General features: G+C 38.4%; 1 protein-coding gene across 11 annotated transcripts in view; it reads left to right on the top strand.

Annotated features, from left to right (window-relative positions):
• SENP7 (SUMO specific peptidase 7) overlaps window positions 1-18,917 on the top strand; it is a 152,664-nt gene that overhangs the window by 6,212 nt on the left and 127,535 nt on the right. For 10 of the 11 annotated variants that reach the window (XM_007105434.4, XM_007105431.4, XM_007105435.4 and 7 more), the window contains one exon: window positions 6,399-6,451. Coding sequence is in view for 9 of the 11 variants with exons in the window: in XM_007105431.4 (XP_007105493.1) it covers window positions 6,399-6,451 (53 nt within the window). In the remaining 2 variants the exon portion in view is untranslated. Of the gene's footprint in view, window positions 1-6,398; window positions 6,452-15,163; window positions 15,234-18,917 lie in introns of all 11 variants that reach the window. The other variant, XM_028493872.2, reaches the window with a different exon arrangement.

Raw genomic sequence — 18,917 nt, forward strand, 5'->3', positions numbered from 1 at the left:
AGCGGCCATGGCCCACGGGCCCAGCCGCTCCGCGGCATGTGGGATCCTCCCAGACCGGTGCGCGAACCCGGTTCTCCTGCATCGGCAGGCGGACGCGCAACCACTGCGCCACCAGGGAAGCCCAAGCTATGGGAATTTTAAAGCAGGAATTATTGCAATAAGGATGAACATTAATTGGAAGTGGTGGCAGGGGGAGGAGGTTGTTAATCCCTTCCCCTGTTTTTATAAGTGGGAGAAGAATCTTCTTGAGAGAGTCTTAAAAAAATAGTGTAGTAAATAAAAAGATGTATAATGTATAATTTATGTAATAAAAAGGATTCAGTTAAACTAAGGTGGAGGAAATGTTCAAGGAGAAGATTCAGAATTTAAGGAAATTGTATTGACTTTGGAAAGGAATTTGGTGGGCTGAGGAAGAGCTAGAGAAGAGTGTAGATGAAAACTATACCTCAATAAAAAAAAAAACAAAACAAAGAGAATATTAAAAAGACATGTACTCAAGGGTCAAGTTAAGAAAAAAAAAAGAATGTAGTGGAAAGGGTAGAGTGGCATTACCTAAGAGATGAGAGAATAGCAAGGTAATAAGCTGTAGGGATTGAAATCTAGGGTGGTGAATGTGATTCCCAGGCCTGGTGATAGAAGGCAGAGGATTGGAAAGTAGATTAGAGGGGGGATATGGTAACACAGGGAGTGGGTTATGTATAGGACTGAGTAGCTCTAAAGATTCAGACTGGAACTTTGCTGTAATGGTGCTGTCTCAAACCTGCCTCTCAGATGTATAACTCTAATGTGAGTCTTCAGTAATTTAGGAGGCTGGCTAATGTGAGCTGCTTCATCACATGTACCTATATTGATAACTCACTTTTTGGCTGCACTTAGCGTTGCACTGTCCTTCCACCCATTTCTCCCTGTCTAAAACTTATTATCTAAAACTTACTTCAAAGCCCAGTTCAATTGTGCCATTTCAAGAACTATCTCCTAGGGCTTCCCTGGTGGCGCAGTGGTTGAGAGTCCGCCTGCCGATGCAGGGGACGCGGGTTCGTGCCCCGGTCTGGGAGGATCCCACGTGCCGCGCAGCGGCTGGGCCCGTGAGCCATGGCCGCTGGGCCTGCGCGTCCGGGGCCTGTGCTCCGCAACGGGAGAGGCCACAACAGTGCGAGGCCCGCGTAACGCAAAAAAAAAAAAAAAAAAAAAGAACTATCTCCTAATTAACTCAAACTTTAAAAATATTCCTATTTTTGAACTTCCATGGGTGTTTGTACCTCTTATGTGATGTTTACCAGGTTCCATCATATATTCTAGCTTGCTGAATTGTTTAATCTCTGCTGTTATACTGTTAACTCTGTGACAGGGACTGTCTTATTCATTTCCTATCCCCATAGCATCCAGCATGCCTAGAGTGTTCTGATTAAGAATTCCACCTCTGGGATCAGACCAGTGATGGATTAACATGGTGACCTTGGGCAAGTTATTCGGATTTTTCAAACCTAAATTCTTCATCTATAAAATGGAGATAATGCCATTACTGAGCTCAAAGACTTTTGTAAAATTAAATAAAATAATTTGTGTAAAGTACTTAGCATAGTGCCTGGCAATGGTTATTACTGTTATTTAAAATAAATGTTTATGTAATATATGAATGAATGGTTCCACAAGCTCCTTGAGAAAAAGTCACGCTTTCTGATTATTTGACATATATGGGAATAATTAGAGCAATTTTTCTGTTTGCTAATGTAAGTACATTAAGGTTTCTTAAAGAGGGGTATTTTATTTTATTTTATTATTATTATTTTTTTTGCGGTTCGCGGGCCTCTCACTGTTGTGGCCTCTCCCGTTATGGAGCACAGGCTCCGGACGCGCAGGCTCAGCGGCCATGGCTCACGGGCTTAGCCGCTCCGCGGCATGTGGGATCTTCCTGGACCAGGGCACGAACCCATGTCTCCTGCGTCGGCAGGCGGACTCTCAACAACTGCGCCACCAGGGAAGCCCAAGAGGGGTATTTTTGTATAAAATATTGTAATTATAATAGTTATTTATTTTGCAGTATTTGCCAGACATACTCTAAATACTTTAATATAGATGATCTCCCTTTATTTTGAAATATAGTTGATTTATTGTGTTAGTTTCAGGTGTACAGCAAAGTGATTCAGCTGTATATATGTTTTTCAGATTATTTTCCATTATAGGTATTACAAGATATTGAATATTATTCCCTGTTTTATATAGTAAATCCTTGTTGCTTATCTATTTTATGTATAGTAGTTTGTATCTGTTAATCCCATACTTGTAATTTATTGTTCCACCCACTCTCTTTCCCCTTTGGTAACCATAAGTTTGTTTTCTATGTCTGTGAGTCTTTTTCTGTTTTGTATTTAGATTCATTTGTATTAATTTTTACAGTCCGCATACAAGTAATATCGTATAATATTTATCTTTTTCTGACTTATTTCACTTAATATGATATTCTCTGGGTCCATTCATGTTGCTGCAGATGGCAATATTTCATTCTTTTTTATGGCTGAGTAATATTCCATTATATATATATATATGTGTGTGTGCGCGTGCATGCGTGTGTGTGTACACACACCGCATCTTCTTTATCCAGTCATCTGTTGATGGACACTTAGGTTGCTTCCATGTCTTGGCTATTATAAATAGTGCTGCTATGAACATTGGGGTGCATGTATCTTTTTAAATTAGAGTTTTCGTCTTTTCTGGGTATATGCCCAGGAGTGGGATTGCTGAATCACGGTAGCTCTATTTTCTGTTTGTTTTTAAATTTAATTTATTTATTTTATTATTTTTGGCTGCGTTGGGTCTTTGTTGCTGTGTGCAGGCTTTCTCTAGTTGCTGCGAGCGGGGGTTACTCTTTGTTGCAGTGCGTGGGCTTCTCATTGCAGTGGCTTCTCTTGTTGTAGAGCATGGGCTCTAGGCGCTCAGGCTTCAGTAGTTGTGGCACGCGGGCTTCAGTAGTTGTGGCTTGTGGGCTCTAGAGCGCAGGCTCAGTAGCTGTGGAGCATGGGCTTAGTTGCTCTGCAGCATGTGGGATCTTCCTGGACCAGGGCTCGAACCCATGTCCCCTGCATTGGCAGGTGGATTCTTAACCACTGCGCCACCAGGGAAGCCCCTCTATTTTTTGTTTTTTAATTATTTAAAAAAATATTTATTTATTTAATTTATTTATTTTGGCTGTGTTGGGTCTTAGTTGCAGCATGTGGGGTCTTTGTGTGGTGCTCAGGCTTCTCTTCTCTCTAGTTGCAGTGTGCGGGTTCCAGGGCATGTGGGCTGTATAATTGTGGCGTGTGGGGTCCAGAGTGCGTGGACTCTGTGGTTTGTGACATGTGGGCTCTCTTGTTGAGGCATGCGAGCTCAGTAGATGTGGCCCCGTGGCATGTGGGATCTTAGTTCCCCAACCAGGGGTCGAACCCATGTCCCCTACATTGGAAGGAGGATGCTTTACCACTGGACCACCAGGGAAGTCCCCATTTTTTGTTTTTAAAGGAACCCGCATACTGTTTTCCATAGTGGCAGTACCAACTTATATTCCCACCAACAGTGTAGGAGGGTTCCCTTTTCTCCACACCCTCTCCAGCATTTATTATTTGTAGACTTTTCTGGTGTGAGGTGATACCTCATTGTGGTTTTGATTTCCATTTCTCTAATAATTAGTGACATTGAGCATCTTTTCATGTGCCTTTTGGCCATCTGCATGTCTTCTTTGGAGAAATGTCTACTTAGGTCTTCTGCCCATTTTTTTTTTAATTTTATTTTTATTTTATTTATTTTATTTTTGGTTGCATTGCGTCTTCGTTGCTGCACACGGGCTTTCTCTAGTTGCTTTGAGCGGGGGCTACTCTTCGTTGCGGTGTGCGGGCTTCTCATTGTGGTGGCTTCTCCTTCGTGCCGGTGCTACTCTTCGTTGCGGTGTGCGGGCTTCTCATCGTGGTGGCTTCTCTTGTTGCGGAGCATGGGCTCTAGGCACGTGGGCTTCAGTGGTTGTGGCACGCGGGCTCTAGAGCGCAGGCTAAGTAGTTGTGGCGCACAGGCTTAGCTGCTCCGTGGCATGTGGGATCTTCCTGGACCAGGGCTCGAACCCGTGTCCCCTGCATTGGCAGGTGGATTCTTAACCACGGTGCCACCAGGGAAGCCCCTTCTGCCCATTTTTTGATTGGGTTGTTTTGTTTTATTTTATTTTGTTTTTTTGATACTGAGTTGTATGAGCTGTTTGTATATTTTGGAAATTAAGCTCTTGTCAGTCACATCGTTTGCAAATATTTTCTCCCATTCTGTAGGTTGTCTTTTCGTTTTGTTGATTGTTTCCTTTGCTGTGCAAAAGTTTTTAAGTTTGATTAGGTCCCGTTTGTTTATTTTTGCTTTTATTTCTTTTGGGAGACTAGACTATGTCACTTTAATCTTGGCAATTGAAAAGCTGGATATTCTCCCCTTTTTAGAGATGAGACACTGAGTCTCAGAGAAGTCACAGCTCGTAAGCCAAGATATAAATTTGGGTTGTCAGACTTTAATACTTTTACTCTAGAGCACTGTGCTATACCAGACAGTCACAAGCAGCGATGCATCATTTATTAAAATGCTCCAATACCAACCTAGTATCAGATGGAGCAACTCAGTTATAAAACCCCTAAAATTTTGGGAAGTCACAATAGTAGTCACTAAAAGAAATGTGCAAACATTCTGCAAAATAGGATAGAAGCATTTTTAACTCAATGAGTCTGTCTGTGATTTAAGCAACTGATATTCCTTTTTTTTTTTTTTTTTTTTCTGCGGTGCGCAGGCCTCTCACTGTTGTGGCCTCTCCCGTTATGGAGCACAGGCTCCGGACGTGCAGGCTCAGCGGCCATGGCTCACGGGCCCAGCCACTCCGTGGCATGTGGGATCTTCCTGGACCGGGGCACGAACCCGTGTACCCTGCATCGGCAGGCAGACTCTCAACCACTGCGCCACCAGGGAAGCCCTGGACATTCTTTTTTATGGAGTACCTATTCAAGGCTTTTTTCCATTTTGAAGATTGGATTGTCTTGCCTTTGCTTTATAGGAGTTCTTTATGTGTTCTGGTTATGAGTCCTTTGACAGATATATGTATTATACAGTATTATTAACTATAGCCACCATGCTGTACATAGATACATGAGTTATAAATAATCTTCCAGTCTGTGGTTTGCCTTCTCACTCAATGATGAGGTTTGGTGAGCAGAAGTTTTCAGTTTTAATGAAGTTGAGCTTATTAATCCTTTCCTTTATGGATTAGTACTACTTGAGTCTTGTTTGAGAGATCCTTGCCAACCCCAAGGTCATGAAGATATTCCCCTCATTTTTATTCTAGAAGCTTTATTTGTCTTTTTTTTTTTTTTTTTTTTTTGTGGTACGCCGGCCTCTCACTGTTGTGGCCTCTCCCGTTGCGGAGCACAGGCTCCGGACGCGCAGGCCCAGTGGCCATGGCTCACGGAACTAGCCGCTCCGCGGCATGTGGGATCCTCCCAGACCGGGGCATGAACCCGTGTCCCCTGCATCGGCAGGCGGACTCTCAACCACTGTGCCACCAGGGAAGCCCGTTTATTTGTCTTTGACATTTAAATTTATGATCAATTTAAAAATAATTTTTGATATAGTGTGATGTTTATTACTTATTTGTTTACCTTGTTTGGTTATCAAATTGTGTCAGCATTACTCATGGAAAAGATCATCCCTTTTCCACTGAATTGCAGTGGTGTGTTTGTCATAAATAGGTGATCACATTTGTGTGGGTCTCTACCATTCATTTTTATTATGAAATTTGTGAGAAATTTCAGTGAATTGTAAGTTCCAGGAAGACTTAGGCTGTGTTTAATTTGCTTACTACACTATACCCACTGGCTAGCACAGTGCCAGACACATGATATACATTCAGTAATTATTTGCTGACTGAATGAAAGAATCATAAAAGAAAATCCCGTAGAAGTCTGAAAAATGTTGGTGAGGAAAGACTTAAGCTGTTCTCTGTTGCATAAATGCTTAGGTATGTAGCCCTCACCTTCTGTTCTCCTCCCTTGAGGCCCCCCCACCCCCCATTATAAGAATTTATCTGGTCTTATGGTTCAACCAACATAAATCGAAGACCTACTGGATACTAGGATTTTTGCCAAGGAATTTCTTATTGAGTTCTTAGAACCAACTTTCTTTTTTCAATTGTCATCATATGTATATTGTTTAATTGAGAGATTTTTTGAGAATCTGCTACTCTTTAATTATTTTTGACCTTTAGTCCTTCAGGTTCTGTAAAATGTATCAATGTAAATTGTAAATGTAACAAGAAGTTCATTTGAAACAAAAGATAACTGAAAAGATTTATTCTGTTATGTTATCTCATTTAATGTTAAATGATAATTTTTACCATGTCTTTGTAGAAATTGTCACAGAAGGGAAAAGGAAAAAGCCTTCATCTTTGGAGTTACATAAGGTATGTATTAGTTTTGCTCTTAACCTTTGCATTACCTTTAGAGTTAATAATATTGAAAGTATTTTGGTATTTGTCTTTTTAATAAAATTTTAAAGAAAATACTGTAAATCCATAATTAATCAGTGTTTTTTGGAGAATGGTATATCCTGATTAACCAAGGGTTAGCTAGGAAACCCTTTCTGGAACCAGCCTTGTTTAAATCATTGTAAAATTTTCCAGTATACTTTCCAAGTCTTATTTTAGATTTATATAGAACAGAACTCATTTCTTTGATGACTGAATATATTAGAGCACCTGAGATTCATTCATTTATGATGCTGTAGTTGTTGAAGAATTGTATTCAAGTCATGTGCTGAAATTTACCGTTTGGAGTATGTATGTCCTTTTTTTTTTTTTTTTTTTTGGTATGCGGGCCTCCCTCTGTTGTGGCCTCTCCCGTTGCGGAGCACAGGCTCCGGACGCGCAGGCTCAGCGGCCATGGCTCACGGGCCCAGCCGCTCCGCGGCATGTGGGATCCTCCCAGACCGGGGCGCGAACCCAGTTCCGCTGCATCGGCAGGCGGACGCGCAACCACTGCGCCACCAGGGAAGCCCTGTATGTCCTTTTAAACATACTTTTTAAAAAATTTATTTATTTCTTTCATGTAAGCCAAGAGTAGCAAAACAAGTAAAATGAAGTTTCTACCTACATAGGAGGTGTTTAAAAAATTTTAATCTGTGTTTTTAGAAAGATAATCTTTTTTTCCTATAGAATTTTGTGATTTAAATGCCATAGTACCTTGATTTTCATTATAATAATTTATTAGAGACTTTTCTCTGAAACATTCTTATTATACACGGAGGACTTTAATTTGGTGTATTTTTTGGAACAAAGAGGGAGAAGAAGAAATCATAAAGGAGGGCTGTGAGACGAATCAAGAGTACCTTACAAGACCACACAGAGAGCATGGCTTTGGATACTCTTTTTCTACCTTGGCTTACTTCAGATTTTTGGGGTGTGTTTCTTCATTTAAAATTCTGGGACTTCCCTGGTGGCGCAGTGGTTAAGAATCCACCTGCCAGTGCAGGGGACACGGGTTCTATCCCTGGTCTGGGAAGATCCCACATGCCGCAGAGCACCTAAGCCTGTGTGCCACAGCTACTGAGCCTGCACTCTAGAGCCTGCGCGCCACAACTACTGAAGCCCGCGCTCCTAGAGCCTGTGTTCCGCAACAAGAGAAGCCACCGCCATGAGAAGCCCACACACCACAGTAAAGAATAGCCCCCACTCACTGCAACTAGAGAAAGCCCACGCGCAGCAATGAAGACCCAACACAGCCAAAAATAAAGAAAGAAAGAAAGAAAAAAAAGAAAAAATTCTGGATTTAGGGAATTCCCAGGTGGTTCAGTGATTAGGACTCCATGCTTTCACTGCTGTGGGCCCGGGTTCGATCCCTTGTCGGGGAACTAAGATCCCACAAGCCGTGCCATGCAGCCAAAAAAATTCTGGATTTAGCTTAAGTGAGGTAGATGAGGGAGTTAAAAAAGAAATTTTACATTGCTATTATACCCAGTTTTATTATTTATTTATGTATTTGATTTTTAAGAATTTTTATTGGAGTATAGTTGATTTACAAGGTTGTGTTAGTTTTAGGTGTACAGCAAATGAATCAGTTATACATATATCCACTCTTTTTTAGATTCTTTTCCCATATAGGTCATTACAGAGTATGGAGTAGAGTTCCCTGTGCTCTACAGGGAACTTATTAGTTATCTATTTTATGTGTAGTAGTGTGTATATGACAATCCCAGTCTCCCAGTTTATCCCTCCCCCAACCTCTTTCTCTTCTAGTAACCATAAGTTTGTTTTCTACATCTGTGACTCTATTTCTGTTTTGTAAATAAGTTGATTTGTACCAGTTTTTAGGTGCCACATATAAGCAATATCATATGATATTTGTCTTTCTCTGTCTGACTGACTTTACTCAGTGTGACAATCTCTAGGTCCATCCGTGTTGCTGCAAATGGCATTATTTTGTTCTTTTTTATGGCTGAGTAATATTCCATTGTATATATGTACCATATCTTATTTATCCATTCCTCTGTCCATGGGTCTGACTGACTTTACTCAGTGTGACAATCTCTAGGTCCATCCGTGTTGCTGCAAATGGCATTATTTTGTTCTTTTTTATGGCTGAGTAATATTCCATTGTATATATGTACCATATCTTATTTATCCATTCCTCTGTCGATGGACACTTAGGTTGCTTCTATGTCTTGGCTATTGTAAATAGAGCTGCAATCAACATTGTGGTATGACTCTTTCTGAATTATGGTTTTCTCAGGGTATATGCCCAGTAGCAGGATTGCTGGGTCATATGGTAGTTTTATTTTTAGTTGTTTAAGCAACCTCCATACTGTTCTCCTTAGTGGCTGTATCAGTTTACATTCCCAGCAACAGTGCAGGAGGGTTCCCTTTTCTCCACACCCTCTCCAGCATTTATTGTTTGTAGATTTTTTGATGATGGCCATTCTGACTGGTGTGAGGTGGTACCTCATTGTAGTTTTGATTTTCATTTCTCTAGTAATTAGTGATGATGAGCATCTTTTCATGTGCTTTCTGGCCATCTGTATGTCTTCTTTGGAAAAATGGGAAAAATGTATATTTAGATCTTCCTCCCATTTAAAAAAATTATTATTATTATTTTGGCCACACCGCATGGCATGTGGGATCTTAGTTCCCTGTCCAGGGATTGAACCCCTGCCCCCCTACATTGGAAGCATGGTGTCTTAACCACTGGACTGCCAGGGAAGTCCCTGTTTGTTTTTTTGATTGGGTTGTTTGTTTTTTTGATATTGAGCTGCATGAGCTGTTTGTATATTTTGGGGATTAATCCCTAGTTGGTCGCTTCATTTGCAAATATTTTCTCCCATTTTGAGGGTTGTCTTTTTGTTTATGATTTCCTTTGCTGTGCAAAAGGTTTTAAGTTTAATTAGGTCCCATTTGTTTGTTTTTGTTTTTATTTTCATTACTCTAAGAGGTGGATCCAAAAAGATATCGCTGCTATTTATGTCAAGAGTGTTCTTCCTGTTTTTCTCTAAGAGTTTTATAGTATCCGGCCTTACATTTAGGTCTTTTTTCCAAAAAAAAATTTATTTATTTATTTATTTGTTTATTTTTGGCTGCATTGGGTCTTCATTGCTGTGTGCAGGCTTTCTCTAGTTGTGGCAAGTGGGGGCCACTCTCCATTGCGGTGCGTGGGCTTCTCATTGCAGTGGCCTCTTTTGTTGCGGAGCACGGCTCTAGGCACATGGGCTTCAGTAGTTGTGGCATGCGGGCTCAGTAGTTGTGGCTCACAGGCTCTAGAGCGCAGGCTCAGGAGCTGTGGCACACGGGCTTAGTTGTCCCGCGGCATGTGGGAGCTTCCCGGACCAAGGCTTGAACCCGTGTCCCCTGCACTGGCAGGTGGATTCTCAACCACTGCGCCACCAAGGAAGTCCCCATTTAGGTCTTTAATCCAATTTGAGTTTATTTGTGTGTATGTATACCTGGTTTTAAATACCTCTGTATTGACTGCTACTTCTTTTCTGCTTAATACCTTAAGTGAAGTGAAATGCTTTGCTTTAGGACATTGCTTTATGCATCTTGCTCTGAAGCTCCACCATTAGAAATTCATAATTTGTATTATGAATTTGTATTATGAATGTACTTACTAAATACATTTCTCTTATTTTTAGTTGTACAGCAATGTTTTTTAAAACTGTTAATTTTCAAGTAACTTTAAATTTACAGAAATAGTACAGTTTCCATCTACCCTTCACTCAGCTTCCCCCAGTGTTCATGTCTTACATAACCATAGTACAGTTATCAACATAAGGAAATTAACATGGGTATATTTTAAACTATAGACATTATTTGGATTTCTTCAATTTTTTCACTAATGTCATTTTTCTGTTTTAGGATCTAATTCAGGATCTCACATTGCATTGATTTCCTTAAGTCTATGACAGTTCTTGTCTTTTTTCTTTCATGACCATGACACTTTTAAAGAATACTAGGCAATATTTTGTTGAATCCCTCAGTTTGGGTTTGTCTTATGTTTCTAATCATGTGTGATTAGATTAAGGTTGTGGCTATTTGAGAAGAATACCACAGAAGTGTTGTGACCTTCTCAGTGTGTCCTATCAGGGGTACATAATGATGATATGTCTTATTACTGGTGATGTCAATCTTGATCACCTGGTTAAGATGGTGTCTGCATGGTTACTCCATTGTAAAGTTATTCTTTCTCTTTAATAAATAGATATCTTGGGAGAGATATCTTGTTTTTTTCCCCCAGTTTTATTGAGGTAAAATTGACATATAGCACTCCATAAGTTTAAGGTGTACAATATAATGATTTTTCTTACATACATCATGAAATGATTACCACAGTAGGTTTAGTGAACATCCATCATCTCATATAGATACAACATTAAAGAAATAGAAAGAAATTTTTTCCCTTGTGATGAGAACTCTTTGGATTTATTCTTTTAACAACTTCTATTTATAACGTACATCAGTGTTCATTATCTTTATCATGTTGTATGTTACATTCCTAGAACTTACTTATCTTACAATTGGAAGTTTGTATTGGGAGAGATATTTTGAATCTATGCAAATATACTGTTTCTTCTTAAACTTTCACCCACCGTTTTAGCGTTTAGCAGTGGATCTTGCTTGCAACAGTTAAAATACGATATTCGTTTGGTGATTTTCTGTTTTCTTCATTCCCTCTATATTTATTATAATTCTTCTGGAAGGGACAACTGACTCTCTTGTCTCACTTATTTATTCAATTATTTACATATATCAACGTGGACTTATAGATATTTATTTTATTCTATGTGTTATAATCTACTACTGTCATTACTGGTTTTGTTGATCAAAGTATTCCAGCTTTGGCATTGGAAGTTCTTTCAGGATGGCTCTTGTGCCCTTTTGGCATGCTCCTATTTTTTTTTTTTTTTGAGCTCTTCCGTACTTTCTGGTACTATAAGATACTTTCCAAGGAGCTCTGTTTTTTTAAATTCAAGAGCAGTATTCAGAAACCCGGGTTAGGGTGCTAGATGTGCTCATTGCTGCTGGGGTGTCATCATTTCTAGGCTCTCTCAATAGACAGGACTAGAAGAATATATGTATGCTAACTCATACATATACATACATATCTGTATTTATTTCTCTATCTGCTTATCTGTACATCTAAAGAAACCCCCATGAGTTCAGTACTGTTACTTCTGATTCCAATCCAATACCACAGGGCTTATTTTAGCCTGCCCTCTTTCCTTATTTATTTATTTTAAAATATTTATTTATTTGGCTGTGCCGGGTCTTAGTTGTGGCACGCGAGATATTTGTTGCGGCACGCGGGATCTTTAGTTGCAGCATGTGCACTCTTAGTTGCGGCACGTGGGATCTAGTTCTCTGACCAGGGATCAAACCCCAGACCCCCTTCGGAGTCTTAGCCACTGGACCACCAGGGAAGTCCCCTTCTTTGCTTATTTTTAAGTTTTCTATCTCTCAGTATCTACAGTATATTTTCTTATTTGTTCAACCATAATATGCACATAAAGTTGTGGTACTGCTGTTTAAAAATGTAGAATTTTTTAGAATATTGGCATATTAAATTCTTGTTAGTCGTTAATATTATTGCTTTTCCTCTCAAGGCAGCTAGGGAAATAAATCACTGAAAGGATTAAAGTTTTGACTGATGTAGGGACAAGACTGATATATTTAAGTATTAAAAAAATATTTCTAAATCAATACTAGATTGTTGTGAAGAAATTAGAAAATTCAGTTGAACAAAAAGAATACCACCTGGACACAGTTAAAATTAACACTTAAATGTATAGCCTACTAATTTGTCTGCGTATCTGTATATCTATCTATAATAAACAAATATTTAAATATTAATGGTTGAAAACCACAAAATACGATTTTATTATTAACTTTTTCTACTTAACTATATATTATAAACATTTTTTGAAATCAAGTTTAAAGCATTGCTCAGTAGATACTTATTAGGTACTTAACATGTATTGGACACTACACTAGGCATAAGTACCAGGGAAGCAGTGGTGAACATTTTCAATGACTACATTATATTCTACTGTAGGGATGTATCACAGTTAATTTAACCACTATCCTGTCATTATATTTTTGAATTGTTTTAAATTAAAAAATTATAAATTATACTGCAGTTATTATCCTTGTAGCTAAATCTTTGGAACATCATTATCTACTGATTATTCCTGGACTTTTGATAGGTGCTGGAACTAGATTAACTCAAGGCTTATATCTCTGGACAGATGTAGAGTAAGAGTGTGAACACTTTGAATTCTGCTAATGGGGAGATCATAGTCTTTGGCTTTTTAAATTAGGAGGTTGATACTGAAAACTAAAAACCAAGACTTTCATTCTTCCTTGGTAAGTCATAGCCATATCTTTGAGCAGACCCCGAAGTTTCCCTAAATAATAGTTCTACATCTATGTAGTATCTGAAGAAATAAGTGATTAAGGTTCTGAAGTTCTGTATTAAGAATATGGCACAGGTCATTTCAGCTTGTAAGGAGCATATGTTAGCAATGCATAACTTGTCGATAGAATCCAGCGTATTCACCCCCCCATTATCTTCTTTTGATAGCATTCTCTTTTTGAGGGCATACTGTAATGAATTAGGTATAAAATGAACCTCAAAGTGACTGTGTGAATTGATTTGCTGAAAGGGTTGTTTAGTACTACATTTGAACATTAGTAAGTAAAATAAAATAAATGTTCTTGAGCTTTGTGTTTGGGAAGTTGTTAGAATTCTATCAATGTATTTAAGTATAACTTGAAGGGAAGGGGGTTTAGAACCCTTTTTTGCCTTAAAAGATTAAATTTCGATCTTTAAAGTATTAGGAGAGTATTGAAAATATTTGAAAGTATTAGGAGTCCGTTCTGATTCTTTTAATAGAATTATAGGCTTTGCAGAATCATTAGTGGCTTAGAATCTCTGTTGATTGTACACAATTGAGATCATGATTAAAATTTGTCTAAGAATAGATCAGATTGTTGTAAAGAGACAGACATTATTTTTATGATTTAATCATTAAGAAAAAAGTGAGTGTAGAAAAATTTGACAGAGTAGTTAGTTGTACCTAAAATCTGCTTACCACGCATATACAATATTAGACCGAGAGATTTAGATCTGTAATTTATTGACCAGGAAGCTGCAACAGAGGTTTTTTTGGAGCTTTAAATGTTTATTTATTTTTTCTTGCTTTTAATGGTTGCGTGATGTTCCTATTAAAAAGTAAAACATTTGGAAACTGTAGGAAAACACAAAAATGAAAATAAAAATCACTCCTTATATTAGCATTCAGAGCTAGTCACTGGTAAACATTTTTGTGCGTATCCTTTCACATTTGTTTTCCATACGTGGATTTTTTTTTTTTTTTGCCTTATGAAAGAGACATCATTCTGTAGATATGATTTTCTTTATTACTTATATTGGAAATAATTTCTTATATCATTTGTTATTCTGGAACATGTTTTTTAATAACTACTGTATAGTATCTCATTATTTGTCTTTACAGTAATTTTATTTGTGTTCTTTTATTATCATTGTTTCTATTTTTTCTATACTATAAATAATATATAGTCTACGTCCCTGTTCATAAATGTTTGTATGTATATACAGTTGGTCCTCGAACAAAATGGATTTGAACTGCTTCAGTCCACTTATACACAGAAGTTTTAAAAATAAATACTATAGTACTACATGATCTGTGGTTGGTTGAACCTGAGGATGTGGAACTATGGGTACATAAGGCTGATTATAAAGTTACTCAAATTTTCAATTGCGCAGGGGTCAGTGCCCCAACTCCTGAATTGTTCAAGGGTCTACTGTACTTTGATTTTCAAACCTTTTGATGCTTGTTTAGAGTTTTAATAAATTTCCAGATTTCATATGTTTATACTTTTAGGGAAAGTAGAGAGCTCCTTTTTTTGAAGATAGGGTAAATTATATTTTGTGTCCATCCTAATGGAAGTATACATGAATATTTATTAGGGTAAATAATTTATTAACTTTGAGTCTAATCCACTCATAGGTAAAATAATAAAAACTAATTACTGTGAAAGAAGAATATAAAATCTTCCACAGAAGACATCAGCAGTCTTTTTACAAAATACTCAACACCTATACCCAACTCTTTTAAAAATATCAGCTGCTCTTCTTCAAGTTTGAACTTGGTATCTTTTTAGGTTATTACTAAGGCTGTATAACAGATTATCCCCAAACTTAGTGGTTTAAACTTATTTGGCTCATGAATCTGCTGTCTGGCCAGGGTTCAGTTGGAGATAGCTTTTCTTGGTTTCATTTGGAGTTAGCTAGGTTTGCTTGGGGGCTGAGGCCTGGAATCATCTTAAAGGATCACTCACTCACTTACCTTGATACCTGTGTATGGAAGCCTCATATATCTTGGTGTATATCTGTTCTTTTTAGCCTTCTCATGAAATCTTTGCAGCACAGCAGCTTCAGGGTATCCAAGATTTTTTTAACCTATGGCTTAGGGCTCCCAAGGCATGTATACTGAGAGACAGAGAGAGATGGAAAAAAAGAGAGAGGAAGGAAGGGAAAACACACAAATATTGCTACATGAAAGCTAGGCTGAAGCAGTGTAGCTACACATAATGCTTTTTATGATCTAGCCTTGGAAGTCACAGTCCTGCCCAGATTCAAGGGGAAGGAACATAGACTGCACCTGATGTTGGAGAACTGGTCAGTATCACATTGTAAGAAGAGCATGTGGGTTGTAGAATATCGATATGGCCATGATTGGAAAACACAGTATGCCACAGTATCTAAGGTAGGCTAAATATCCTACTCACAAAGGATCCATGGGTGTGAACAGCCTGAAGCCCTTGTCTTACTCCCTGAAAAAACAACTGTTGTTCCCTAATTAAGAATATAAAGGAAATGATTGATTTAGAGATAATGTTGTTTTTGCAGCTGAAGAATTATAAAGAGGTACCTTTTATATAAATTAAATATAAATAATTAAGATGTTGCTGATGCCCAGGAGGATTAACTCCAGGGTACTAATGAAACAAAAGTGTTCAGATACCCTTTCTTCACATTTATTTTATCCTCCTAACTTATGCTTTACTCTCATTGAAATCATTTTATCGTTGTCTCTGGTTGTAGTTGATACAGTGCTTATTATATGTTATGTAATAAGCTGAACTTGATGCTTAACCATCATTTATAATGTGAAAGTTAAATTATTTTAAGTTCTAAACAAATGATTTCAAACTTGTGGCTACACTACATCCATTCATTTGTTTATTCAGTGTATCATGAGCCATACACTTTGGAGATGTAAAGGTGACTAAGGTTACTCTCTTTAAGGACCTCCACAGTCTGGAGAAGAAGAAAAATAATTATAATATAGTATGATATGTGTTAATACAAATTACCAAGTACTAACACCCAGAGAAAGGAGTGCCTTGGTGTGGGAGTGTTGACTGTGTGGATAAGAGAATAATTTTGTGCAGAATCTGAGGTATTTAACAGGGGAGAAAGAGAGGGAAGAGCATTCTAGGTTGAAGGAGCAGTACGTACAGAGGTGTAGAGATGTATGCTTGAAGAAGGTTGAACAAACTCAGTGGGGTTGGGGTGTAGAGTTTGTGATGTGTGGATGATGTCAAAGAGCCCTGATTGTTAAGAGTTTTATGTATAAGTAATGGGCGCTATTTTTGTATTTTAAGATTGTAGCCATAATTAGATTTGTGTGTTAGAGACCTCTGGGGATAGCGTTTGAAAGATTAGAAGGGGAAGAAACTGCAAGTAAGAATAGTTAAGTTATTATGGGGGGAAGTTATTCAAGATGGACGAGGAGTAAGACGTGGAGATCACCTTCTTCCCCACAGATACATCAAAAATACATCTACATGTGGAACAACTCTTACAGAACACCTACTGAACACTGGCAGAAGACCTCAGACTTCCCAAAAGGCAAGAAACTCCCCACGTACCTGGGTAGGGCAAAAGAAAAAACGAAAAACAGAGACAAAAGGATAGGGATGGGACTTGCACCTCTGGGCAGGAGCAGCAGATTAAATCTCCACAATCAACTTGATGTACCCTGCATCTCTGGAATACCTGAATAGACAGTGAATCATCCCAAAGCTGAGGCGATGGACTTTGGGAGCAACTGTAGACTTGGGGTTTGCTTTCTGCATCTAATTTGTTTCTGGATTTATGTTTATCTTAGTTTGGTATTTAGAGCTTATTATCATGGGTAGATTTGTTCATTGATTTGGTTGCTCTCTTCCTTTTTAAAAAAAATATATATTTTTTCCTTTTTCTCTTTTTTTGAGTGTGTATGCATATGCTTTCTGTGATTTTGTCTGTATAGCTTTGCTTTTACAATTTATCCTAGGATTCTGTTGGTTTTTTGGTTTTTTTGGGGTGTAGTTTTTCGCAATTGTTATCATTGGTGGATTTGTTTTTGGTTTGGTTACTCTCTCCTTCCTTTCCTTTTTTTTTCTTTTTAATATTTTTTTAATTTTTAATTTTAATTATTTTATTCTATATTTTTCCCCTCCTTCCTCCCTCCCTCCCTCCCTCCCTTCCTTCCTTCCTTCTTTCCTTCCTTTTATCCCTCCCTCCCTCCCTCCCTCCCTCCCTCTCTCCCTTCCTATCTCTCCCTTTTCTTCTGAGCTGCGTGGCTGACAGGGTCTTGGTGCTCTGGCTAGGCGTCAGGCCTGAGCCTCTGAGGTGGGAGAGCCGAGTTCAGGATATGGGTCTACCAGAGACCGCCCAGCCCCACGTAATATCAAACGGTGAAAGCTCTCCCAGAGATCTCCATCTCAATGCTACGAGCCAGCTCCACTCAACGACCAGCAAGCTACGGTGCTGGACACCCTATGCCAAACAACTAGCAAGACAGGAACACAACCCCACCAATTAGCAGAGAGGCAGCCTAAAATCATCGTAAGTTCACAGACACCCCAAAACAAAACACCGGATGCAGTCCTGTCCACCGGAAAGATGAGTTGCAGCCTAATCCATCAGAACACAGGCACCAGTCTGCTCTACCAGGAAACCTAGACAACCCACTGAACCAACCTTACCTACTGGGGCAGACACCAAAAACAACGGGAGCTATGAACTTGCAGGCTGCGAAAAGGAGACCCCAAACAGAGTAAGTTAGGCAAAATGAGAAGACAGACAAACACACAGCAGATGAAGGAGCAAGCTAAAAACCCACCAGACCAAACAAACGAAGAGGAAATAGTCAGTCTACCTGAAAAAGAATTGAGAGTAATGATAGTAAAGATGATGCAAAATCTTGGAAATAGAATGGAGAAAATTCAAGAAAGGTTTAACAAGGACCTAGAAGAACTAAAGAGCAAACAAACAATGATGAACAACACAATAAATGAAATTAAAAATTCTCTAGAAGGAATCGATAGCAGAATAACTGAAGCAGAAGAACGGATAAGTGACCTGGAAGATAAAATAGTGGAAATAACTACTGCAGAGCAGAATAAAGAAAAAAGAATGAAAAGAATTGAGGACAGTCTCAGAGACCTCTGGGACAACATTAAACGCACCAACATTCGAATTATAGGGGTCCCAGAAGAAGAAGAGAAAAAGAAAGGGACTGAGAAAATATTTGAAGAGATTATAGTTGAAAACTTCCCTAATATAGGAAAGGAAATAGTCAATCAAGTCCAGGAAGCACAGAGAGTCCCATACAGGATAAACCCAAGGAGAAACACGCCAAGACACATAATAATCAAACTGTCAAAAATTAAATACAAAGAAAACATATTAAAAGCAGCAAGGGAAAAACAACAAATAACACACAAAGGAATCCCCATAAGGTTAACATCGGATCTTTCAGCAGAAACTCTCCAAGCCAGAAGGGAGTGGCAGGACATATTTAAAGTGATGAAGGAAAAAAACCTACAACCAAGATTACTCTACCCAGCAAGGATCTCATTCAGATTTGATGGAGAAATTAAAACCTTTACAGACAAGCAAAAGGTAAGAGAATTCAGCACCACCAAACCAGCTTTACAACAAATGCTAAAGGAACTTCTCTAGGCAGGAAACACAAGAGAAGGAAAAGACCTACAAAAATAAACCCAAAACAATTAAGAAAATGGTAATAGGAACATAAACATCGATAACTACCTTAAATGTAAATGGATTAAATGCTCCAACCAAAAGACATAGATGACTGAATGGATACAAAAACAAGAACTGTATATATGTTGTCTACAAGACACCCACTTCAGACCTAGGGACACATACAGACTGAAAGTGAGGGGATGGAAAAAGATATTCCATGCAAATGGAAATCAAAAGAAAGCTGGAGTAGCAATTCTCATATCAGACAAAATAGACTTTAAAATAAAGACTATTACAAGAGACAAAGAAGGACACTACATA

Source organism: Physeter macrocephalus, chromosome 1 (assembly GCF_002837175.3).
Source record: "Physeter macrocephalus isolate SW-GA chromosome 1, ASM283717v5, whole genome shotgun sequence".
NCBI lineage: Eukaryota > Metazoa > Chordata > Mammalia > Artiodactyla > Physeteridae > Physeter > Physeter macrocephalus.